The 26,205-nt window shown below is 38.1% G+C and overlaps 1 protein-coding gene across 1 annotated transcript in view; it reads left to right on the plus strand.

Annotated features, from left to right (window-relative positions):
* The window catches only part of SUCLG2 (succinate-CoA ligase GDP-forming subunit beta), a 259,246-nt gene that overhangs the window by 58,487 nt on the left and 174,554 nt on the right, over positions 1 to 26,205 (plus strand). The window contains exon 2 of the mRNA XM_030867675.3: positions 1,979 to 2,120. Within this exon, the coding sequence (XP_030723535.1) occupies positions 1,979 to 2,120 (142 nt within the window). The remainder of the gene's footprint in view (positions 1 to 1,978; positions 2,121 to 26,205) is intronic.

The following is a 26,205-nucleotide window of genomic DNA, read 5'->3' on the forward strand; positions in this document are numbered from 1 at the left end:
ACTTAATCTATTGATCCTTCCCCATTGGCCTTTTAAAAGTGGTCCCAGAATATGTCACATATCATATTCAATCTCTTCTTTCTTTAGGGGGCTTTTACTAAATGCCTCAAACTGAATTTTTTCTTGGCATGTTACATGAGGTGCTATAAAGACTACTAAATTGACGAGTACATTCATTTTTGAATTGTGTTTTTCAAATTACTAATATTTCATCAACACTTAAAAATTCAGAAATAAGAGTAACAAATCATATACAGTTAACGAATTATATACAGTAAACAGTTGTGAGCACTGCTTGTCTGACAGTTTATTTTTATCTTAGCATTATCTGTTTCTAAAGAAGAAGTGCAAGCAACTTCAATTTTAATAACATCGTTACCAATATTTATAAGGATGGAACAAAGACAGAGCTTGAGGCTTGATCATGTTGAAATTTGAATTTTTTTACAAGTGTGTGTAAATTATGTTTATTTTAGATCTGAAGGACTTTTACTTTTTTTAGAGAAAGTCAGTTTCTGGAAATGAAAAGTTATCTATATCGGGACAAAAAAGACAAAAGGCAGGATTTATTTATTTGGCTATCTAACTGGTAATTTTTTAGTATCTTCTGTATGCCAAGCACTATCACATTCTTCATAAAGACACAAAGAAGTTGAAGACACACTCTGTCCTTGAGTAGAACCCAGTCTTGCTGTAAGGTTCTGGAGCCTCTTTGGAATGCCTCTCTTCCAAAAGAGCTTCATGAGTGCGTTGTAGCTTGGAGATGCCAGAAGAACGTGCCATTTTTAAGGACACATTAAAGGTCCTGAAAGCTAGTGGTTCCATGTGGTAAAGCCCTGTGGGCCTCAGTTTATGGTCTGCATGATATTGCTCGGACATCCACTGAGGTCCTTGACTGAAGCCGCTAGGAGGTATGTCAGGTGATCTTCCACCACCAGTATTGTGAGCCAGTTGTGTGATTGATTTTTTGGTTGGTTTGTGCATTAATGGCATCGTTATCTTACCTCTAGTGAACTGTGGTTCCTTTGCATCATAACTCATAGATAGAAATGAAACTAAGTGTATTCATTTTTTTCTTTTTTTCTTTTCTTTTAAAAACAAGACTTATGGATTTGATAGGGAATGTCGATCTTATTCTAAAGCATGAGAAGAATTTATTTGTTCATGTCACTCCGTCCTTTGATTATTTTCTTCTAGCACAAATATAAACTAATTGATTAGTGCATATTGGAAAACCACTTTCACATGATTCTTACGCAGAGTTACTTTAATACACAAATTGCAGTTTTTAGGAACTAGTAGTTTCATTAATGGTGACTTTTTCAGGTTACTGTACTCAACTTTGGTGTGTGAAAGAGATAATCTCATTAAACACATAATGACTGTACCTAGAGTCCATTAAAAACCACAACAAAGAAGTGGATTAGTCTGTGGCCCATTGACCTCAAAGAGTTGAAACAAATTTCCTGAGATACCTTATGATGATTCATGCTGTGTGTACAGTTATTAAAATAATGCTTTGAGCTTTGTTTGGAGTAGAGATGGGGGAAAGCATATGCTATATAACAGAGTCCTTAACATTTTTTAAAATAACTTTTTACTGAAGTCCTTATAGACTCACAGGGAGCTGCAAAAATAGTGCAAGAGTACACAGGTGTACTCTTCCCCCAGCGTCCCCTAGTGTTGACATCTTACATGGTTTGAGTACAGTATCAAAACCAGGAAATTGATCTTGGTACATTCCTGTTAACTAAATTACAGACCTTATTCATTCAGGGGTGTGTGTAGTTGTCCTTAACATTTTTGATTAGAAAAACAATTAAGCATGAAGAATTCATTGTAGATTTTTTTTTCTTTTGCCTCCAAAATCTCTGTTGCCGATTGCCTTCTGAGGGTACCTATAAGACTGGCCCTATAAGTTGACTGTTATTTTTCATGCTGTTGTAAGTCTCCTTATCTCTCTCCCCAATTTCTCTAGGTGGTTCAGTTAACCCCCAGAAGATGGTTGAACCTGCACGAATACCAGAGCAAGAAACTAATGTCTGACAACGGAGTGAAAGTTCAAAGATTCTTTGTAGCAGACACTGACAATGAAGCTCTGGAGGCTGCTAAGAGACTAAGTAAGCTAATTCATAGTAGGTGAAGTACGCTTGGCCAAATCAGGGAATTCACAGGTAGTGGTTTGTCACCGGCTATACTAACAGTGACAGGTACAGTGTAGAACTTTGAGTTGCAAGAGCAAAATGTCCAATTAAGAAAACTTTATTCTGTTACATGAGATAGCAGCATATGGGGTGCCACTCTATGGTAATTTTTCCAAGTCTCTCAGTCACCGTTTCACCTAGTTCTCTTATCTGTGGTTTAGTGGCTGCAAGAAAATTGGTTGAAGAGTGTAAAGTGTCAGAGAGAAGCCCATTGCAGGGTAAGTCAGGCAAGACAGTTGGCATCCTTTATTAAGCCTCTTAGAACATGCGGAAAGTTTCCTCTGAGTGACTGGAGGAGAGAAAGGGAAGAATGTGCATTTTGAAGTCCTTTTTTGTTTTTTTTTACATCTTTATTGGAGTATAATTGCTTTACAACGGTGTGTTAGCTTCTGCTTTATAAGAAAGTGAATCAGTTATACATATACATATGTTCCCATATCTCTTCCCTCTTGCGTCTCCCTCCCTCCCACCCTCCCCATCCCACCACTCCAGGCGGTCGCAAAGCACCGAGCTGATCTCCCTGTGCTATGCAGCTGCTTCTGCTGACTTTGGTTCAGTGTTTTGCCCTTTCATTTATCAGCTCTGTAACTTTGCGTAAGTACCTTTTCTTTTCTGTGCCTCAGTTTCCTTGTCTGTAAATCAGTGCTAATGTGTTTACCTCCCAAAGCTATTTAGAGCCTTTAAGGGAGACTGCACACTGGTACATGGTAGAAAATCTAATCAGTTTCCCTAGTTATAGATTGAGAAATTAGGACTCAGATTTTGCTGTTTTTCAGTGAATATTCCTTCTTTTGCCATATAGACTCTCCCGTTATCAGTCTGGATTAGCATTGTCCATTAGAAATATAATGTGAGCCACGCAAGTATTTTAAAATTTTCTAAGTCACCTTAATAAAAATAAAAAGGAACAGGTGAAATAAATTTTAATAATATATTTTGTTTACCCCAGTATATCCAAAATATTATCATTTCAAAATGTAATTAATATAAAACAATTTTCAAGGGGTTATTTTATATTCCATTTTTGTGCTAATGCTCACAAATCTGATTTATATATTACATCACCAGGACATCTCATTTCACAGTAGCCACATTTCAGGTGTTCGAAAGACACATGCTGTCTTGTGGCTACCCTGTTGGACAGTGCAGATCTGGACTCTAGAAGGATGTGCATGTGCATTCTTTGCCTGCAGTCTTGGAGAGCAGTTGTTTGCCATTAAAAAAGAAAGCGTAGAGCATCTGCTCACTGGCCTTTCCCAGGCAGCTGTAGCAAAGTTTGAGAGTGCTCTGTATTTCAATTTTCCAATTTTCTGTACTCTTTTAAGAGTAGGCGATGAGGTGCTTCGGTTAGTAATTGTTCTTTTATCTCCCTTTCAGAGTTCCCCCTGGTGCTTATACGCCAGATCCTTTCTCTGTTATTTCAGTTGAAATGTATATTTATTTTTTCTTTCAACAAATAGTTATTGTCAACCACGTTTTTAGGTCTGGTGGATGCAGCTGTGGAAGATGAGCAAGCCCTTTTTCTTCTTCAAAGTTACATTCTAGAAAGGAATAAATTTGTAATTTTCAGATGCTAAATGTAGAAATTGAGAGCAGTCTATATATATATATATTTTTTTCTGCGGTACGCGGGCCTCTCACTGTCGTGGCCTCTCCCGTTGCGGAGCACAGGCTCCGGACGCTCAGGCCCAGCAGCCATGGCTTACGGGCATGTGGGATCCTCCCGGACCAGGGCACGAACCCGCATCCCCTGCATCGGCAGGCGGAGTCTCAACCACTGCGCCACCAGGGAAGCCCGAGAGCAGTCTATATTTTAAGAAATGAAAATTGGTTTTATTCTCAAGAACTATCAAAATTGGTTTTTATGGTTAAAAAAAACCAGTAAAATTAGACTTAAACCTGGATGAGAGTTCCGCAGTGAACTGTGGTAATAGACTCAGTAAAGGTTAGTATTCTAACATCTTTACATTAAAGGATTGTTTTCGTTTTATACTCCTCTGGTTTGGGGATTGGGTAATGAGAGCAAGAAGTGTGACGTTCAGGTTGGTCTTTGGTCCTCATTTTCCCTATTATTTTCTTAAATGTGCTGACACTCTAGTAGTCCAGGTCTAAGGATCCTTCTTAAGGGAATTCTGGAAGCCAGCTGCTTACCCCCCACCCGCCTTAAGTGGAGCACGGCTAAGAGAATTTACCATTCAGATTTTCAAAGAGATTTGGACTTAACTGGACTAATTGGCATCTTAGTCATGGATTTGTTTTATAAGCATTTATTTAGCCACCACTTTGTGGGTGGGAATTGTATACTGTATTTGTCAGACAGGATTTTTGCTCTGGAAGAATTAGCAAGGTGATATTTATATGCCAAGGCAGGGTGGACAGAGGGGAAGAGATAGACAGTGAAGCAAGTTTAAATAAAAGAAAGTTAAATTAAAAAATGAAGATCAACTTTTAAAAAAGACATTTTGGTTCCTGAGGAGTGCTTTTTAAGGAGAATGAAACTGTATTGAGAATGATGTGGCTGCATGTGTGCCTTGGCCTGTGCATACCCGTGATCATCCTTTAGATGGGGTGGCCCTGGGAAGGCCTCACTGTGATCCTGCTTAGAGCTAAAAGAGAGTTTAGAGAACTAATCGGAGCACCTCATTTTCTGAATGAATGAGTAATCCTCCTCTTACTCAGTAAGTCGTTTTGGGAGAAGGAAGATCTCTGATTTTTGTTGTTGAGTAGACAGTTTTGGTCACAGGGGAAATTTATAGTACTGGAGAAGGAGATGGTACCACGTCTAGTTGGTTAAACATGAAACAAGTTGATAGTAAATATGAAAGGAGGTATGCACATCATTGAGATTGCTTGAAGTGAGCAAAACGAAAAGAAGCTGGCAAAACTTCACCCTGTTTACGTTCTTGTCTCTGTAAGATTGACAAAACCAACAGCACAATTGGGAGTTTTACCAAGGAGATTTGAGGTTAAGGTTGAAGCTGGATCACACATATGTCTTTCTGACTGTCCTGAAAATGGGACTTCCACTTTATAATTACAGTATTTTAATGGGAAAAAATTACATAGAAGAATAATACGTGTAACGTGCAGTAAGTGCTATATAAGATTTTATTGTTGTCATCATCGGCAGCAGCAGCATATAATTCCAAAGCGTTCACTGCTGTCATGATGCAAATTCACAGACAAATCAGAGACATCTCATAATGAGTATTCTGTCGATTGTATGTTTGGAGAGTTCACATTATACTTTGCGAAGTTTGTAAATGATTGAAATGTATTTGCTTACCTTTCTACTTTATTGATATTTGAATATGTCTTGAAATAAAATGACATTTTATAAAATATTTTGAAAATAAATACTGATATCAGCCATGCCTGTGATTTCCATTGTAATCTCTGTGTAGATCATCTTACAAATCTTTCTTTGTGTTTAAAGTCACATTGCTGGTTTTCTGTTTGCCATCCACTTAAGGGTATCTCTGTCTTTCCTGGCCCAGATGGAGCTTGTCATCTCTTGGTTGCTCCAAACTCTTTCTCCCTCTTAGCTCTTCCTACTTACCCAGCTGAGATATCCCTGTGTCATCTTTAATGCTTCTCATGTCTATCATATTCAGTCATTTGCCAAAGCCTGCCATTTCTAGTGCAGCGTCATTGTTTTGCTAAAGCAACTAAACAGGCAAGATAAGGTTAAAAACTTGCCAAGGTTGTACAGCTAATAATTGACAAAGATGGGATTTCTACCCAGCCAGGTTGGATTTAATCTCTTCTCCAAGCATTTTTCCTCTTTGCTAATTTGATGATGTTCTTCTTGGGAGATTTTAATATGTGAGTCAGCATTTTTAAGATGGGAAATGCATATTAATAAGATTAGAAGATTGAATTAAAACTAGATGTGGCAGGTTCTAAGGCACAATTTATAGAAACTGTGTAATCTGAAGATATTTTCTTAAGGATTCATTTTGTTGTATCTCTTTGGGCAATAGAACGTTTTGCTGTGTAGTTATAGAAATCTTGTTAATTTGACCATTTGTTTCAAGTGGGTAATGCAAACCTTTTGTTTCTGAAACAATTCATAATGATAAGCTATTGAGCGAGATCCTCATTTTGTTGCACAGAAAATGAACTTACGTCTGATTGAGAGAGTAAATTTGGTTTGGTGAATTAAGTTTTTAATATATGGATAATATTCATTTCTGCAGCATTTTTTATGAGCTACCTTTTGTAATCACGCTTTCAGGAAGGAGTTGTTTCCTTTGCATATAATTTTCTCAGGAGATTTATTAATTATATGGATTTCTCCTGTATGGATTACATTTAATGTATACAGTCAGCAAATAATTACAGAATACCTATTGTGTGCATGACTAATTTTTATGTTGTGTTTCAGTTCTCTTTAAAAATGAATGAAGGCAGGGCTTCCCTGGTGGCGCAGTGGTTGAGAGTCTGCCTGCCGATGCAGGGGACATGGGTTCGTGCCCTGGTCCGGGAAGATCCCACATGCCGCGGAGCAGCTAGGCCTGTGAGCCATGGCCGCTGGGCCTGCGCGTCCGGAGCCTGTGCTCCACAAAGGGAGAGGCCACGACAGTGAGAGGCCTGTGTGCCGCAAAACAAAAAAACCAAAACAAACAAAAAAATGAATGAAGGCATAAGTCTTTCACATAACTCAAAAGGCCTGTCTCAAAGATGTGTATAAAAGCATAGACGAAACTTATCTAGGACCACCACTTTTTAGTTTTTGGAATCTCCACAGTTTATTAATTATTCCATTCATATTGATATGAGACTCTCAACATTTGATTAAGCAAGAAGATTGTATTTCAAAAACTCAGTTTTATTTCTTGTCGGGAAAGAAATTGAAATGTGAATGGAGAAATTAATCTTTTCTCAGCTAATGATATGCTTCCTAAAATGGAGATACGGAGCTTTTTATTGAACTCGGCCAGCTTTGGAGTGCTTTCAGCTACAACGTGTTTCCATTCGTCAATATGATAACTTATTCTTTTCGTTTTATATAATCACATCCTAAAGCCTGGTGAATTACTTACACCATTAAGGAGTTGTACTTTATATAAAAAGGTAACTGCTGCCCATTGACTACTGATTGACATGTACTGTTAATCCTGTAGGCAATTAAATGCATAGTAAGCCTCCTTGATTGTTGTGACTTTGTCATATCACATTATGTGGTTAGGATCTTGCAAAAAGATCTTCTTATAACCTTTGTGTTGAGATGGTGGTCATTATTGTCTTACAATGATAGGTGAGGATAACACTGATTACTCTGTAGTAAATCTTCTTTTTACCACCGTACCAGCTGTCCATTATTTTGAACCTGCAGTCAAGAATGCAATTGCAAGGGTGCTGACAAATGCGGGCCATCAGAGGTTGAAACAGTGTCTACTTTCTAGGAATTGTGGTGGTGACTCAGCCAGACAGAAGGTGTTTATCGTAGGTCCTGAGACATAGTAAATGCTCAATAAATATTATTGTTACTCACAAAATTTTCATTTGCCCGTGTTTACTTACAAATGCTCCCTAAAAGAACACCTGAATTGACCTTAAAGGCTTTCCCTGACTATGTTTATTAAGAGCATCCCGTTCAACAAATTGTAACCTTTAATAATATTTCCTATTGAATATATTTTGCAAAGAGATTCACCCTTTTTTATAAAATGTTCTTTTCTCTTCTTCCTAAGTCTGCACATATAAATAGGCTTGCCTGGTCATCTCCCTAGAATTCCTCTTTGCTAGAATGTCTTTTCCTAATTGTCTTGTGCTGTTCACTGAATAGAAGTAGCAGGAGACCCATCAAGTGAAAGATGAGATTAAGACAGGTTGTGGGCAGGCAGGCTTTATGGGAGTGAACATTTAGCTTCCTGTCAGTTTCCTTAGAAACAAATGAGAACAGGGCTTTGAAAGTCTATACCTCAACTTGAATTTTGGCTAAGGCAAGGATTAGTTCTTCTCACATTTTAACCAATAAAAATAATAGTGGTGGGATTTAACCTTTGGCCTCTTGCCATGTTTGTGGCATCATGGTGAGCATTTTGTAAGTGTGATTTCATGTAATCCTCATTTAAACCAAAGGGGCTTTCCTTTTGGAACTGGTTCCAAATATCACCATATCCTGTGTGTCTATGATTGTGTATTCACGGTGACTAACATAATTTTATTCAGTCTTTTCAGTTCGTCATTAATGGACTTATTTATTAATTTTTTTAAAGGTACCTCATTATGAATGAACAAAGAAGTTATGTGCATGGTCTCGTTTTCCAGGTCTTTCCCATGAATTATTTGTGCCTGAGGTCTTTGACTCACCCCAGTGTATATCGTGGTAGTTCTAAATCTACAGAAGATACCTTATGGGGTTATAAATGTAGAAAAGCTTTGCCTGGGGTAAGTAGGCATAAAAGCTAGCTGCTTCTTATCCATCTGTCTGGACATATTGGCCTTTTTAAAGCAATCTTAAACAGATAAATCTCTTTTGATTATCAAAGGAATATGCTTATTATTTTGATTTTGGAAAATACAGAAAAGCACAAAGAAGGAAAAACCTCCTGTAATCCCATTACCCAGAGAGAACCTGCCTTAAGATCAACATATTTCCCTCCATTTTTCTTCTGCATTCATTCAGTCAGCAACATTTATTTCTGTGCACATATTTACATAAATATAATTGAGAGAGAATGTTTGTTTTTAACTCTGGGAAAATACTATGCATATAGTTTTGTGTCCTGCTTTTAAAAGTCCACATAATAACATGAGCATTACCTACATATTAAATATGTTTTTCAGAAATATTATTGTAATGCTTGTATGGTAATCCCTAGATTGACTATATTATTTCCCACTGTGACTTACTTAGATTGTTTTTTCTGTTTTTGTATGTTAGGGAATTCTAGCTTATGTAACTTATAAACTGCCCAGTTCTCAGTAGCTTAATACAATAAGGAGTTCTTGGTCACATAAGAGTCCAATATGGTGTTCTTGCTCTGCCTGTAAGTGGTGACTCACAGATCCTTCATCATTTCACTCTTTCCTCTTCAACACGTGTGTCTCAAAGATGACCTGGGGATTGCGTTTGTTTCAGTCACGTAAGAGGGGAAAAGAGCATGGAGGATTGCGTGGGGAAGTTTTGCGCATACTGCATCACTTCAGCTCACATTCTATTGGCTAAAATTCATCAGATGGTCACAGTGAACTGCAAGAGAGACTGGGAAATACAGTCTCAATGCATGCATAGGAAGAAGAGGAAATGGGTTTGGTGATCCTGGTAGTGGTCTCTGTAGCTTTTAGAATTTGGGGGAAATTTGTCTCTGCTTCTTGGCTTAGAACGAGCATGGACTGTACAGTCAGAACATCATCCCAGGTCTACTTTGGTTACTTAAGCCACAATTTACCTGACTATAAAATTGAGGCTAATAATATGTATGTCAAGGAATGATTCAGATTAAAGAAAAAGACAAACATAGCACATGCCTCATATAAACGAGGTGCTCGCCAATTTACCTTCCTTCTTTCCTTCCTTCTTTTTTGGTCTGAACTGAGTGAATGTTTCAAGCCATCATAAAAGACATATAATAACAGCTATTAAAAACGTCAACAGCAGATAAAAAACAAACAATGCTCAGGGCTTTTGCAATAACACTGGAGTGTTGAACTATATTTAGTGTACAGCTCGTCAGATGATTTGATAATGAATATATTACTCATATACTGTTGGTTGATATTTTCTAGGGAGATGGAGCTATGTGAAGTCAAAAGTTGCATAATTTTGAAAGAAAATGAAAACCGTTCTTTCTTTACATTGCAACAGAATAAATATTACCTAAGGAATTATGCTTTTAAGAGGCTACGCTGTTCCCCAAGGTGGTTGTTACAGGAGTTGGCAATGTTTAACAGATGTTCATAAATAGTACTAAGGCTCCACTTGAGTTTTCTGGGTTACTTACAAAAAAGTCAGGAAGTGAACTGAAAAAATTTTAAATATATATATTGCTTGATCTACCGTAGGATGGATGAAAACCAAATGAGTAAACAAGCTACCTCAATTATGTATCTTTTTCTCCTTTCATTCAACATGGAACAAGCTAAGGGATTTGTGAGTCTGTTATTTTTCTCAGATTAAATGTGGACCAAGTATTAGAATTTTTTTGTCTTTCTGAGCGAATATACCAGCCGCTTCAGTATGCGGGGAAAGAAGTATATGGGATGTGGATAACGGGGAAAATAACAGTGCTAAAAGTATTTGATATGCAAAAATGAGACTGTTCCCAGAGTCTTCAGGTGCAAGGTGTGGCACTGAAAAACAACTTTACATAAATATATATTTTCTTTATAGATAACCTACATGTGTATCATAAACATGAGAAAAATCTTCATCCCTTCACTTTCTTATTGCTCAGAATCCCTTACAGCTTTTCCCTGTTTGCGGATTCACAACAATTAGAAATTCCCTTCAATTCCTCGTTTACTGAGTGTTTTTTTTATAATGATAAAAAAATTGATGCCGAATAGTATCATGCATTTTCTGTACCTATTTAGAAAATCACTTTTTTTTCTTTATAATTTATTGAATTAACATTGATTGAATTTTGAATGTTGAACCAGACTTGCATTCTTGGAATGAACCTGCTTGGTCAAGGTATATGATCTTTTATTTATTATTGAATTCTGTAATAAATATTTTGTTTAGTATTTTTGTGTCTGTGTCTCTGAGGGCCGTTGGTCTCTACTTGTTTTTGTAATGTCTCTCTGTGGCTTTGCTATTAGGATAATGTTGGCTGCATAAAATGAAAAAAAGAGCCAACCCACCCCTTGCCCCCTCCTCTGGCAACCACCAATTTGTTCTTTGTATCTTTGAGTATGTTTTTTTTTTTTTTTTTTTTTTTAGATTCCATGTGTAAGTGAGATCATATGGTATTTGTCTTTTTCGGTCTGACTACTTCACTGAGCATAAGAACCTCAGGGTCCATGCATGTTGTCATAAATGACAGGATCTCCTTCTTTTTAATGGCTGAATAATATTCTGTTTTAAATACATGTGTATGACATCACATATCCTTTATCTAGTCATCTGTCTATGGACAATTAGGTTGTGTCCAAGTCTTGGCTGTTTAGTGCTGCAGTGAACATGGGGGTGCATATGTCTTTTCAAGTGAGTGTTTTTACTTCCTATGGGTAAATACCCAAAAGTGGAATTGCTGGATCATATAGTCGTTCTATTTGAAACTGTTTGATGAACTTCCATCCTGTTTTTCATAGTGGCTGCACCAGTTTACATTCCCACCAGCAGTGCAGATGTTGTCATCATATTGCTGTGGTTTTTGCTGTTATGGTGAGTGGTGTGCACCACATCTTAGTGTGCACGGGGTGGGGGCAGAGGCTGTCATTTAACTTGTGGTGTGTTGTTTCTCAGAAAGAGGAAGCACATGACTTATGAGACAGTTATGGGCTGACCTCTCCACACAATACTCTTCATATAAGAAAGAGATTGTATGTGTTCCCGTAAACCAGGACAGGTTTCAAGATTCATCTGGCATTTAACATTTTTTTAAGTGTCTCTAAGCACAGATGACCATCCTTATTGGTTTGTCTGGATAGACTTAGATACATCTGTTGTTCCAGAACTATTATTAATAGCAGTCAGATTCACTCTCAAACTGTCTTCATTTAAACAATAAAGTATATGATCACCTTACTTGTAGAGTAACTTTAAGAATGACTCCTTGATAACAGTGGTCCTTTACTGAAGCCTGTTTTATGGAATGGATTATGATGGTTTTAAGTATTACCCCATTAATTCATGCAGCTTTTAAATGAAGAATGAAGAGGAGATGAAAGGGCTTTCCTGATACTCTTAGGCAGCAGTCCCCAACCTTTTTGGCACCAGGGACTGGTTTCGTGGAAGACAGTTCTCCCACGGACCGGGGCGGGGGATGGTTCAGGATGATTCAAGCACATTACATTTATTGTGCACTTCATTTCTATTATTATTACATTGTAATATATAATGAAATAATTATACAACTCGCCATAATGCTGACAGGAGGTAGAGCTCAGGCAGTAATGCGAGCGATGCGGGGGTGGCTGTAAATACAGATGAAGCTTCGCTTGCTCACCCGTCACTCACCTCCTGCTGTGCTGCTTCATACCAGTCCGTGGCCTGGGGGTTGGGGACCCCTGCTCTTAGGGATGACCTCAGGAAGCCAGTGTATAAACACAGGACAAAGCTTAGTTCTCCATTCCAGGGCCAAGGGTGCTTCCCATTCATGTTTGCTTTCCTGGTACCCAGAGCATAGTATAGGTTCCATAAATGGTTACTGAATGGAAAAATTAGTAAGAGAACAAACACTCCAAGAAACCTTCCATCTAGGTTCACAGTTGCCAAGCAGGGCTTCTATGATGTACACACTCATTGGGTTTTCTCTTATGCCACTGGGTCATGTCCTTAAATTTGGCTTAGGGAGAAGGCAAAACTAAGGGAGCAGCAGCCCCATGGGCCATGGTGGAAAGGTGGGAGGTCATGACGGGAGATGTCAACCTGCCAGCTTTGCCTGCTGCCAGCTTTCTGGCAGAAATTAGTTTAGGATTTTCCTCAGGCTGGTCCTCCTGTCTAATGCCACTAAACAGCCTTGGCCAATATGTGGGGATGGTCAGGTCTTCTGATATTGCCAGGAACAAGTCTACTTAGACAAAGACAGCTTCACTTTCTGCCAGGTTCTCTCTGAGCTCTAGCAGGTCATGGTATTGATAGTCCCTATTTATATCACCCAGCTGTGCTTTCAGTTATAGCATCACTGGATGTTTGTTCATTTAAATTGAAAGGTACCTCAAGAATGCTCATTTCAGTGCCATTTTTTGTTACTTCATCTGCCTACTGATGGAAAAAAAATAAATATTGTACAGTATTATACAGTAGCTTTCCATCCTTGCCATAGTGTTTTGTTTATTACCCTTGGATAAAATAAGAGATTGGACTATAAGGAAACCAAGGGAGGACTCAAAAAACACTTGTAATTTAAGTAATATTTTCTGTGTGATGTTAATTCATTTAACAGTGATTGGGTGCCTCAAACGATTCAGACACTGAGGTTGGTTGGGCACAAGGATGACCAAGAATAGTTGGTGCTTCTAAGGTGTTCACTGCCTTGTAGAGAGACTGATGCATACCCCTAGAAATGCAGTGATGGTAGAAGCGTGGCTTAATGTTATGGGCACACAGAGGGGAAAGGTGTACCAATCCCATTGTGGATGCTGGACGATCAGGGACGACTTCCTAGAAGAGGTGAAAATTACATTTCCTTTTTGGCTCTTTATTAAATCTAATACATCTAATGAACAGACTTTATTCTGACCCTAGAATGGAAACCTTGGCCTTATTTTTTTTCTCTTTGCTTCTGATGGAAATGATCTCTCAAAATGATTGGTGAGATATTGGTGATACTAGCTCTGAGGAGAGAAGCCATAACTTAGATCATTTTGTTATTTGTGTGTCAAGGTAGTTACTTGTAGGAAAGAGAGAAGTGTGCTGTCCAAGGGAAGTGTAGATGGCTGCCTTCTTAGATAGGATTCTGTGGACAGTGCCCTAACGGATACTACTTTGAGTAAGTTCCAGACCTCTCCTTGCCTTTGTAGGTTGTGAAACTTTTGGGAACCCAATCAGAATTCATCGGAGGACCGTTTCTCTAGAACATTCAGGGATGCTAGGTGAATTAACATTGAGTTAATATCAGTTTTCATGTGGGCAATGCCACTGAATACCTTTGTGATCCTGAGTAACTTGCTTGGCATATTTGGACTCAGTTTGTCCTCTATGAGCTGGGAATCACAATTTAAGGATGTTATGAGGATCACATGAGACATTGTGTATGAAGGAACTCTGTGAGGTCCTATCGATAATATGTTCTTCCTTCTCCATCTCCAACTGGACAATTAGTTTCCAGGCCTGAATTCATATTGGCTGCTTCTTTTTTTTTTTTAATCTACTGTGCCTGTACCCTTCCATGTGGTGGTGATGAACACATATTTTTAGAAGGCATGGCAAATAAAGTATCTCCTTTGTGATAGTTCTTGATTCTTCTACTTAACCTCTGTGGACTGTGTTGGCTGCCTCTGAAGCCAGACCTCCTGAATTTTTCTTACAGTTTTTTACATGAGGTCTTGGGCAAGTTACTTAACCTCTCTGTGCCTTAGGTTCCCCCTCTAAAGGACTAATAAGATTTCTGATGTCAGAGACTTGTTGTCTCTTCTTCGTGTTAATTGTAATAACTCATTTTGTTAACACAGTTAGATCAGCACATGGAAATTATAACTGTCCAGTAAGTGTTAGCTCCTGTATTATTATTGCTGTTACTATTTACAAGTAAGTTTCCTGCTGAATTTACTTGATTTGTAGACCTAAGAGTGGGATAGAACTATCTGGTTATATAGAAAATTGCAAAGCCTAGGTCATTGTGAACTCTAAGGGGTACTTTGGAATAGATTTCCAATATTTATTTTTTGGTGATTTTTCTAGTGGTTAGTGTACCCCATTTGATGAGTTTAATGCATTGTGTAAAAGGGTTTTTGATCATCTAAAATGCAGGCTTTTTGAATCTCAGTCCACTGAAGTCTTATTTTGTTTTCCCTTGTCCTGTATTGGGCAGAGTCCATTTTAGCTTTTACTGCACTCTGGCCAGCTCTCTGCTCTTTTTAAGTATTTGGGTTTTTCTTTTTTGCCTTAGCTTCTTTATATGTTCTGTTTGTGCTCTTGATTTATTAAATCTCCAAGATCATCTCTCCTCTGGGACGGGAGGAGAGGCTTCTGGACAGACAGCCTCGGAGATCTAACACAGCCTCAAGGGTAGACTTCATGCTCAGTTCATTCCAGCAACTGACTAGAGATCAACAAATGCATAGCACTAGTGTATATTATGTGCTTTTCCTGGAAAACAGATCTGTATTCAATGGGCTAAATAGTAGAAGAGGCATTTTTCAGTTGGCATGCCTTTGTAACTATAAATAACTATAAATAATTCTAGAAGGTTTTTCCTTTAAAGAAAAAAGAAAATTCTCTTAATATCTAAACTCATGGGCAGTCTGGTATATTTTTCCTTCTGGAAGGATGTGGAACTTTGAAGGATAGAGAAATAATTTTATGAATACTTAACACTTTGAAAAAATGAAATGAATAGCAAAACTCCATCTAGCTCAAAAGTTTCTTAAAGGCCACAGTAGCTTTGAGACTGGCCATGGAAATTGTTATGGTCTTCACTTGGCTGGAATACATAAGGAGGCATGTTAAAAAGAACACAATACAAATATTATTAAATTACACTTTTTATAGATATTTATGTATGATCTCATTTGTTCTTCAGATAATATGGGGGAGCAAGACAGGAATTATTTCTCTTTCTCCAGTGAGGAAACAGGCTCGGAGAGCTCAAGGGACTTGATCAAAGACTCACAGTGGCACGTAGGCCCACCCCCAACATTTGTAGGACCAAATAGAAACCCACATCCCATATGTTCAAAATATAAAGTTATAAGTCAAGCTAACAGTCTATCAGATAGACTAACATATACCCAAAATGGAATAAAATGTCTTACCTAGACAAACATACCTTCATAATGATGTGGGAGGCTTGGCTTAAATTTCATATTCCTGGACTTTTTTTTTTTTTTTTGGCCACGCCCTGTGGCTTTTGGGATGTTAGTTCCCTGACCAGGGATTGAACTGGGGCCCTCGGCAGTGAAAGTGTGGAGTCCTAACCACTGGACCGCCAGGGAATTCCCCATATTCCTGGACTTTCTGGAGTTTCGTGTAAGAATGTGCAGCATAGGGATTACCAACCCCTGGCCTGTGGTTCCTCTTTTCACCCTGGCTCCATCCCATATTGTAAGATGCTTCATGTGCATTCATGCCCAGATCCATCCACCTCTCTTGCGAATAGCCACCCCACAAGCCTAAGGGTATACATAGCGGGTACCATGTTCTTCCCTTGGAAGGCCAGATCTTGAGAAGAGACCCACACGAAGCCACTTGGGCACAGACTTCAAGGGGATAGACTCTGGGCATGTCCCCCTTGGTTTTATGGACTCCTTATCCCAACCTATCATTAAGTCTGGTTATGAGGCCAGTAGTGGGGTATCCAAGATACAGGTTGGATTCAAATGGATTGTTTGGCCACTTCAGTCACATTATTAGTTAATTTAGAGGAAAACAAAGTTTGTTCCTTCATTCAGTATGCATTTTTTTATGTGCAGGTACTTGGGGCTGGAGATGTAGCTGTGAATAAGACGTCTATTCGGAAGAACTTTAAATTCTAGTGGGAGGGGATAGAAAAATGAACATGTAAATAATTATAAAATAATGTCTGAAGGTTATCAGTGCCATCAAGAAAATAAGACAGTGAGCTAGTGATCTAAGGGGAGGGGAGGGGAGGGACCAATGGTCAAGGAAGGCTTCTCTGGAAGTGACATTTGCAGTGTGAATGCTGAACAGCTGCAAGGAAATCTAGGGGACGTGTTCCAAGCAGGAGGAATACATGGGTCATGGCCCCAAGCTTGGAGGCTTCAGGGGACAGAAAGATCATCATGGAAGCTTTGGTGTAGTTGGTGGAGTGGAACGAAATGAGGTTGGGGAGAAGAAAGGTTCTAGGAGGTCACTGGGATGTTGTCAGCCCTGTAAGGGATTTGAATTTTTTTCCAGTAGGATCCTTTGGATGATATTAAACAGGGCAGTGATAGTAAAACTTCCTGATGCAATTCACTACCTAACTGTTAACTCAAAGTGGCCTGTCAAACTTTTAATTATTTTTCCAATATTAAAGGAAGCCCACTGCCATACAAACCCCACCCCCCTCTTACAGTAGTTGAACGTCACAGATATATTTTGTGGACATTTTGAAGACTTAAACACTGGTGCTCCTGGCAAATAATGTAAAAAAAAAAAAAGGCCATATATTTAGCTATCAAGTTTCGTGTCTTTTGCTAAAAATATAGAACCAGGAGAGCTCTGAGCATAAATATAGGCATGCTCTTGGTGTTGGTTATTTTATAACTATTCTTAGGTGCCAGATGTCTTCATCTTTGTGTGATTTATAGTAATGTAAGTAATGTGTTGGAGACTAACAAATCAAAATCTCATTTCAGATGTGTGACACAAATGTTGTGTGTTGACTTATTGTTTCATGTGTTAGATTGCTCATGCAGTTCCTAAAATACCTTCTTGAAAGGAGTAACAGGAAGAAACAATTGTGGTACCGGATATTCAGCTGTGTGTACTTTTTTATTGGTAAGAGATTGGTAATAAATTCTTAATTGTATTAAATAACGTGTTAGTGTACCTCAACACAGGGACACTCAGCAATTTAAAATCTTTTGATAGCAAAACTCTGAGAAGTAGCTTGCTGCTTGTTAAGGAAGAACAAAGACAGACCAATTTTAGTTTTTATTTATTATAATGATTTTTTTTTTTACTATTAAAGATGTTTTCTCAACAATAACCAGATGTGTAACACAGAAGCAGCTGCATGAAATTTTCATTTTTATGCATGATATTGGAAATCTTAGACAAGGTTTATTGTATGTTTGGAAAATGAAATGATCTTTTCCTAGTCTGAACAGCTGTGTAAAACAGAATGATAACATCTTTTCCTGTCTCCAAGTGACCATCTGTTTTTATGGGATTTGACAGGTAATTTATTAATTTTAAGAGGTTTGTTTTAGTGAAATGTTAGCAAATATGCTTGTAGCGGATTTTTAGGAAATACCATAAAGCTCTGGAGTTTTTTAGGGCTGTCCTAAAGGTCTGGTGGAATCTTTCAGAATCTTTTTTCTTGTGTGTTTTGAATAGATTAAAATATTTGCCCATGAATGATAGAGTAGGGACTGCAGGTGTCAGCGACACATTTGACAGTCATTCATTTTGGTTTTGGTTGGATTTAGGATTACTAACTGTTCCATTGAGAAAGAGTTTATTGAATTTTTTTTCTTTCATGTTTCTGTTGTCTTTGTTAGGGTCCTCCTGGCATCTTCTCACATCTTGCAAGATGTCAGCTCTTTTTTCATGTTCATCTGTCACTTTTAAGGTGTCACTGAATTACCCAGGCTGAATGCAAAACGATATGAAACACCACAGTTATTATGCTGACTGCAGACGCATGTGGGAATTCTTTATGATAGGCCCTTACTCATGTCATAGTACTTTATTTATTCCAGTGTGCTTAGCAAGCCAGCCTGGCCTTGTTTTTCTCCAGGTAGATCAGATGGCTGGAAATTGTCCTACTTATTTTTATTTGGGAAGCTGAAATATTAAGATGAGTGATCATGCTGGGTGAATAGAGTCGAGCTTCATCACTTCTCTCTCTGCCTCTCAGTCACCAAGTGATGCTAGAAGATTTAATCATTTTTAGCTCAGTTCCACAGTCTGCAAAATGAGGTTTATGACATTTTATTCTCTACTTCACTGGACCGGCATTAGAAAAATGAATGAATGTGGTGACTGTTTATTGGATGGCATTTGCTGAGTGTGTCTTTTCAGAGTTCCAGACGTGATCAGGTAAACAAAACAGTTTAAATTATTATCTATAATATGGCTCTCTGATAGTGGTGATGAGGATAATGATGATGGTGGTGTTGGTGGAAGAACAGGAGTGATTATTGTAAATGGGAGGCATCTTAGAGTAGTGACCAAGCCCGTGGACCCTGGAGCTAGACTGTCTTGGTTTAAATCCCTTTCCTGTCATTTACTAGTTGTGTAGCCTTAGGCAGGTTACTTAAATCTCTGAACCTAGTAAATGTCAGATTTGAGATTAGGACCTGCACCTTCTTGGCATGAGTTCCTGACCACTGTACTATGTTGCCTTCAAAACAAAAACAGAAAAGCCCCAGAACATGTTTTAGAGCATTTCAGAAGGTCATCTGACAGAGTGTTTAAAAATAGGAGAAGCTAGAGACATCCTTATGTTCTTTAAAATACTCATTAAAATTTTAAAAATACCCCACAGAGTCATGGATATGAGACCAACTGGGGAAGGTAGATTAATTGACTTTCTGAGGACTGAGGTTGGCATATTGGACTCTGCTACAGAGCTTGCTTATTTCTGATCTCTCACAATCAATGAATCTTGTTATTATGAACAGCTCTTTTTTTTAATTTTAAGCAAAACACTTCATTTGCAAAAAGAGATTATTGTCCCATGCATTCTAGGTTGTTTTAACAGCTTGATGAGAAACAACAGCTCTCTGAGGTTAACTGCTACTGTTCTCTGAACTTTGAAGTTTCTGTCATGTGAATCTGGTTTTGGAGATTTGGCCATAGTAAGGAAGGAGCTTCCCCAGATTGCCAGTAGCTATAGTCTCTGAGGAAATCATTGAGAGTTACAAGTAAGATACTCTATCCTGGTAACGAAAAGGAAAAAAAAAAAAAAAACACAAGACCCTGGTTAAAAAGTGGAGATAATAGTTTCTTTTGGAATTACGTTGCAACTTATTTCACTGCACAAGTGGTTCTGATAAAGTGGAGGTGATTTTTTGTTAGTTGAGGATATAGGTTGGTTGCTGTTGGCATTATTTTGCAAATGTTGAGGAAAATCTGTAATGGAAATAATTGAAATAAACGGGGCTTCGTATTGGACAGGGGAGTGAGAGTGGCAGCAGGGAGAAAGCATTTTGACGTGACAGTTTGTGCATTCCCAGTGTAGTCGGCAGTTATACTCTAGCAGCTTATTGGCACCGGTGGCAGCTGGAGAAGAGTGAGACAGTGGCCCCATTCTGAAGAATGTCCTTTGCCTGCTCGCCAAGTATCACAGTGCTCAACCTGTACCGATGTTCACAGTGTGATCATTTTCATTATACCTTCCCTTATGGTGTAGGAGAGCAAAAAGGAGCAGAGGGAAGTATTGAGTGTTCTCTTCCTGTTTCCATGGTCAACACCATGTTGCTTCGGAGCTGATTCAAGAGAGAGCTGGATACAAAGCAGTGATAGTCTCATTTTGAGGGTTGGGTTGGTAGGATAAATTGGAATGGCCCTGAGGCATGAATGTGTAGGGGCTAGTCAGAATAGTAAAGAGGTCAGTATGGCAGAAACAGGCTAATGGGAAAGAGAGAGCACAGTAGGAATTGGGATACTGGGAATTCAAATTGTGTAGGACCTTGTAAGCATTTGGAGGGATGTTGACTTTAAATTTGCATGAAAAGAGAGATCACTTTGCAAAGGTTTTATTTATTTGTAATTTTTTTAACAAGTTTATTGAGTCATATTTTACATATAAAATTTACTCACTTTAGGAGCATAGTTCAGTGACTTGTAGTAGTAAATTTACTATCATTTATTCCTGTATGTAATCATCACCGTAGTCCTGTTTAGAAAATTTTCATCCTCCAATAAGATCCCTCATGCCTTTTTACTGTTAATCGCAGCTGCAGACAACCATTAATCTACTTTCTGTTCCTATAGATTTGCCTTTTCTGTAAAGGGAATCATATAACATGTAGTCTTATTTCTGCTTTTGTTCACTTAATGTGATTTTTTTTTTGAGGTTCATTCATGTCACTGAATGTATTAATAGTTTCTTTTTTGTGTTTCTGAATAACATTTTTTGGATTAGTATTCATTGTATGGATATAGCACACTTCATCTGTTCACTCACCAGTAGGTGGACATTTAGGTTGTTCTGAATTTTTGCCTGTTGTGATTAGTGCTGCTATGAACATTTATGTGCAAATCTTTATGTGGAATGTGTCTTTATTTCTCTTGGGTAGTGTGATAGGCCGAATTCTTGCCCCATGACCTTTACCCCTGGTGTTGCACCCATGAGTATGTGACTTTCCATGGCAAAAGGGACTTTATGGTTATAATTAAGGTTACTAATGAGTTGACCTTAACATAGGGAGATTATCCTGGATTAACTATGTGGACCCCATGTGATCACTTGAGCCCTTAAAAGCAGAAGAGGAAAGTAGAAGAGGAATTCAGAGATTGGAACCATGAGAAGGATTTGATGCAATGTTGTTGGCTTGAAGGTGAAGGATCATGTGTCAGGAAAAGAGAGACCTCAGTCCAACATATGTAAGGAACTGAATTCTGCCAGTAACCTGTGAGCTTGGAAAATGACCCTGAGCCCGAAATGAGTATCATAGTCCTGGCCAAAACCTTGATTTTATCTGGGTGAGACCCTGCCACACTGTGCCATACCTCAGACCCACAAACACTGTGAGATAATAAATGAATGTTGTTTTAAACAATTAAGTTTGTTGTAATCTGTTACAACAGCAAAAGAAAACTAAGAGAGTAGATTCCTAGGATGGAATTGCTGGGTCATATGGTAAATTCCTACTTTAAAAACTTTGCAGTGGTTTTGAACGGAGCAGTGACATGATATTTTGAAAGGATCCTCTGGCCATGCTGAAACAGGCCTGTAGAGGGGCCAAGCGAGGGCACAAGCAGGAAGAACAGCAGACAAGTCAAGCAGATGGTGGCTCTAACCAGAGGTGCTTTGCCCAAGTTGGAATCAGGATAGAGCCATGGATGACAGAGGCATCTGGAGCAGTTTGGCCTTCTTCTGGGGGTGGCATGGTGGGAGGTGATGGCAGGTCTAAGAGTCCTCAGTGATTGAACATCCCAAGACCACTGGTCAGTCTCCAGTGGAGTCTGAGTCCTCAGAGGAGGTTGATTCACTGGTAAAAGAAAGACACTGTAAGATATTTTCTCTTTTATCATTGCATGTAAATAAGCATCCCTTACTCACCACTCTGAGAAAACTAGTCACCGGTGAAGGTGATGGTTGGTTGACAGAGGAAAATGAACATCAAAATGAATAGACTAAGATAATTGTCTTAAGAGAGAAACATAATGTGTCATGTAAGAAAAGGTGGTTTTGAGGGTGGGGAATGTCATTCTACACAAATACATGTGTGGTTTGATATATTCCTAGTATTTACTAGCAGGCATTAAGTACAAAACTTTCAAAGGACATATTTTAGCTTGATTTGACCTGGGATAAGCAGACTTCCTAATTTGGATATTTTAAATTCATATTTAGTTCTCCAAGTTTTTTGAAGCAAATTGATGACTCGCTCACCATTTTGATATCTTAAGTGTATGTCTGACAGTTAACCATATTGGTAGAAGTTAGCCTTACCTGACTGAATCCCATAAGCTTCTTAAATACCTTTGGGTCTTTTCATACATGTTATTTTTCTCTCCCTTTGGTGCTATAGTGCTCACCTCACTTCTTAGGCTAATACTCTAAGAAACTTCTCTGACCTTCCATTCAGTCTCCCCTTAAGATGCTGCCACTCCAGGCACTTTCCTCATCGCATGCTGTTTTGTCTTTGTCTGCTTCTCATCTGTCTCCCTAACTTGACGTTTGGCTCCAAAAGTTTAGGGTTTGGCGTTCACCATTGCATCCCTGGTGAAAAGAACTTGACGCTGAGAAGTGCTTAGTACATACTGGTTGAATTAAGCAAAGAATCACAGCTACCACCTTATTGCATGCCCGTCTCTTTTAAAAAAATACTTAACATTTAATCTCTTAAAGAAAGAACAAGTGTTCTGGGAAAGTCACTTGTGATTGACAGACCTCCCAATCCTTTTGACAAGCAAATATGGGAGTATATTATGTTGACCACAGACATGTGTGTGCCACATGTGGTTGCTAAGATCCTTTTCAGCGTAAAGGAAGCAGCCATATGCTAAGCACTTTCATCTTGTGCCGTATTAGTTTGGCTGAATCTTTGGAGTTTGCTCTTGAGAAAACACTGCCACGGGAAAGTCTAAAGATTGTGTTAAACAACATTGGTTAAATGCCTTACTAACTCCCTTTGCATCACTGCCCAGGGATATGTCTGTGAGAAATGTGTTTATTAGAAAGTGACTGGACAGCTAAGTACTTAAAGGATAAAGTACTCTTCAGAGGAAGTCAGAATGGTTTACTGTGCAGGATAACATGGAGGGGGAAAAAGCTTTGATTTCAGGAACACAAACTCAACCAAATATATGGGATCTCATTTTCAGAGAGTCTCGCCCAGGCTTCCTGTTCACCCACCTATAACTTCCCACAAACAATTCAATTTTATTTGACATTTATTGGATTACACTTGACATTTCCAAGTACAGCATATATTTTTTTCTTCCTGACAACTCAGTTGTGAAATTATGATTGACACTCTGTAATATTTAGCTCACTTGTGTTCAAACTGACCAATAGTAAGTTGTAAAAGATGAACCAGTTTCAATGTTTGTGACCCATGGATGACATTCTCAGCCTAAAAGTGGAGATAATATTAATAGTTAATCAAGGGACTGTCTCTGCTGGTGGTCTGGGGTCTTAGGCTTCATTTCTGGACTCAGGGCTTTGGCCAGCCTGTATGTATCTCTCACCATCCTCTGAGGAGACACTCAGCAAATATTGGGTTAAATAATAAGTATAGCTACTTTGTGCCTTTCATTATCTTTTACTTAATTTATTTAGCACTTTTTTACTCAATTAAAAAAAAAGACCAATTGGAATCATCCCACCCAGAGGTTTCCACTGTTGTCAGTTTGATTTATGGCCTTCCAGACTGATGTATGAATGTGTGAGTGCATATACACAGCCATTAAATGTGGCTTATAATGTACCTAACCATTTCACTTAAGACATCATGGCTATCCTTACTTAGGGAGTAGAGCTCTATACTATAAATATATACAAAATCATTTTTAGCTGTACTTTACCTTATTTAACTAATGCATTTTTTCCCTATTATAAACAGCCCTGCTGTGAACATATTCTTAGTCTACATATCCTTGTTCACTTAGGTGATTAGTGCTGTAGGAGTGAGATTGCTGGTTTCTGAGTATATGATCCTTACTGCCTGTGAAAATTGTACCAGTGTACACGCTTAAAGTGAATGATTGAATCACCCTTCGTCAAAGCGAATGTGAGTATGCCTGTTTACCCACATCCTCTCTGAAGTTATGTATAGTCATTCATTTTGAGTTTTTACTAGCATGTCTACTGTCTGTGGGAGACCACTACTAATTCTTTTAGATGGAGAAATAATACAGCAAGCAGTATCATGTTATAGAGCTTATATTTTACATATTTGAGACCTAGCCATATGCTGTATATTTGAACTCTTTGTACTGGTGAGGTTAGACTGTAAGCTCTTTGAGGACTTGATTATGTTGTACCCAGCACACAAAACAGCATGTGTAAAGTTGTATACAAATAGATCTTTGATGGCTTCTTCTTCAGTGAAACAGTTCTCCTTGTGAATGCCCCTGACCTCCATCTATGGGCATTTTTCCAATGTTTGTCTTTAAAAATCAGGAGTTAACACTCCCCTGCATGCTTCTACTTGCTTCCTCATGCTATTCTACTGGACTTATTACCCAAATTTCTTTTTTGTATTGGAGTCTGCTCTGTCTTCCTGCCATCTCTTGCCATTATCCAGCATATTTTATGCTATTTTGGAGAATTGATTCTTTCTAGTTTTTTTTTTTTTTTTTTTTAAATTTTAAGGCTCCACATGTAATTCACTTTCCTTGGACATTTATTGGATTTTATTTATGCAAATGGTGTGCCTTATAACATAGCTGAAAACAAAATAAAACATGGATTCAGGAGTGATGCTCATAATTTTTGTTCCATTTCTGCTGCTTTTGGTATCATTGTGACTTGAGAAAGTCAGAATACCTCTCAAAGCTCTTTACTCTTATGTAATTTTAGTAAAACAATCTGCTTCATAGGGTATGGTGAAGACGAAATGAAATTTCATGAATATAAAAACTTAAACAAAAACTATAAAGTAATTGAAAAATTACGGGTTTTATTATCTTACAAGGAAAAAACAGAGAGTCCAATCAAGCTGTGGACCAAATCCAGGAATGCAGACAGCCAAGAGGCTGAAAATATAGAGGGTGGGTCAAGCTGGAAGGCCAAAATTCAGACCGTGGTTAATGGAGAGGCTCTGTAGGAAGTAAAGGGATAACAGTGGGTAGGAAAAGATGGCAAAGTGTCCGTATGGTTAGGGAAGGGCTTGATCTATATTCCTCTGGCAAGGAATGTTTTCTATATTTTCAGATAAGAAAACAAAGAACTTTTACAGATAAGAAAACAAAGAACTTAGCGAGGGCCTATAATTGAAAATAAAAAACAAAGTTCTGTTTGACTGCAAAACCTGTGTTCTTAACCTGTGAGCTGTACAGAACAAGAATCCAGTGATCCTGTTAGGAAAGCCTAGTGTATAGTTCCAGTTTGCTCTGTCTACATTATGAGTGAAATATGGACATGGCAAAAGGTAGTGATGTGTGCTTTCCTTATGCTGCTTGTCCTGAATATGCTGAAATAAACATACAAAGAGAGTATTATTTATCCTATGAACTTTGATGTTTTTAAAAAAAAACTCTTAAAATATTTTTTTATAGTAACAGTGTATTTTTTTAAACAAAGTATAGTCAATTTACAGTATTGCATTAGTTTCAGGTATACAGCATAGTGATGCAGTATTTTTACAGATTATACACCATTAAAAGTTATTACAAAATAATGGCTATAATTCCCCGTGCTGTACAATATATCCTTGTTGCGTGTCTGTTTTGTACATAGTAGTTTATATCTCTTAATCTCTTACACCTAACACGCTCCTCCCTCCTTACTTCTCCTCACTGGTAACCACTAGTTTGTTTTCTGTATCTGAGTTAGTTTTGTTTTGCTATATATGTTCATTGGTTTTATTTTTTAGATTCTACGTATAAGTGATATGATATAGTGTCTGTCTTTCTTTGCATGACTTATTTCAATAGTATAATATTCTCTAGGTCCATCCCTGTTGCTGCAAATGACAGAATTCCATTCTTTTTATAGCTGAGTAATATTTCATTACACACACACACACACACACACACACACACACACACACACACGCTACATCTTCTTTGTCTATTTTCTATAGATGGACACTTGGGTTGCTTCCATATCTTGGCTCTTGTAAATAGTGCTGCTATGAACATTGGTGTGTATATATCTTT

Source organism: Globicephala melas, chromosome 11 (genome assembly GCF_963455315.2).
Source record: "Globicephala melas chromosome 11, mGloMel1.2, whole genome shotgun sequence".
Lineage (NCBI taxonomy): Eukaryota > Metazoa > Chordata > Mammalia > Artiodactyla > Delphinidae > Globicephala > Globicephala melas.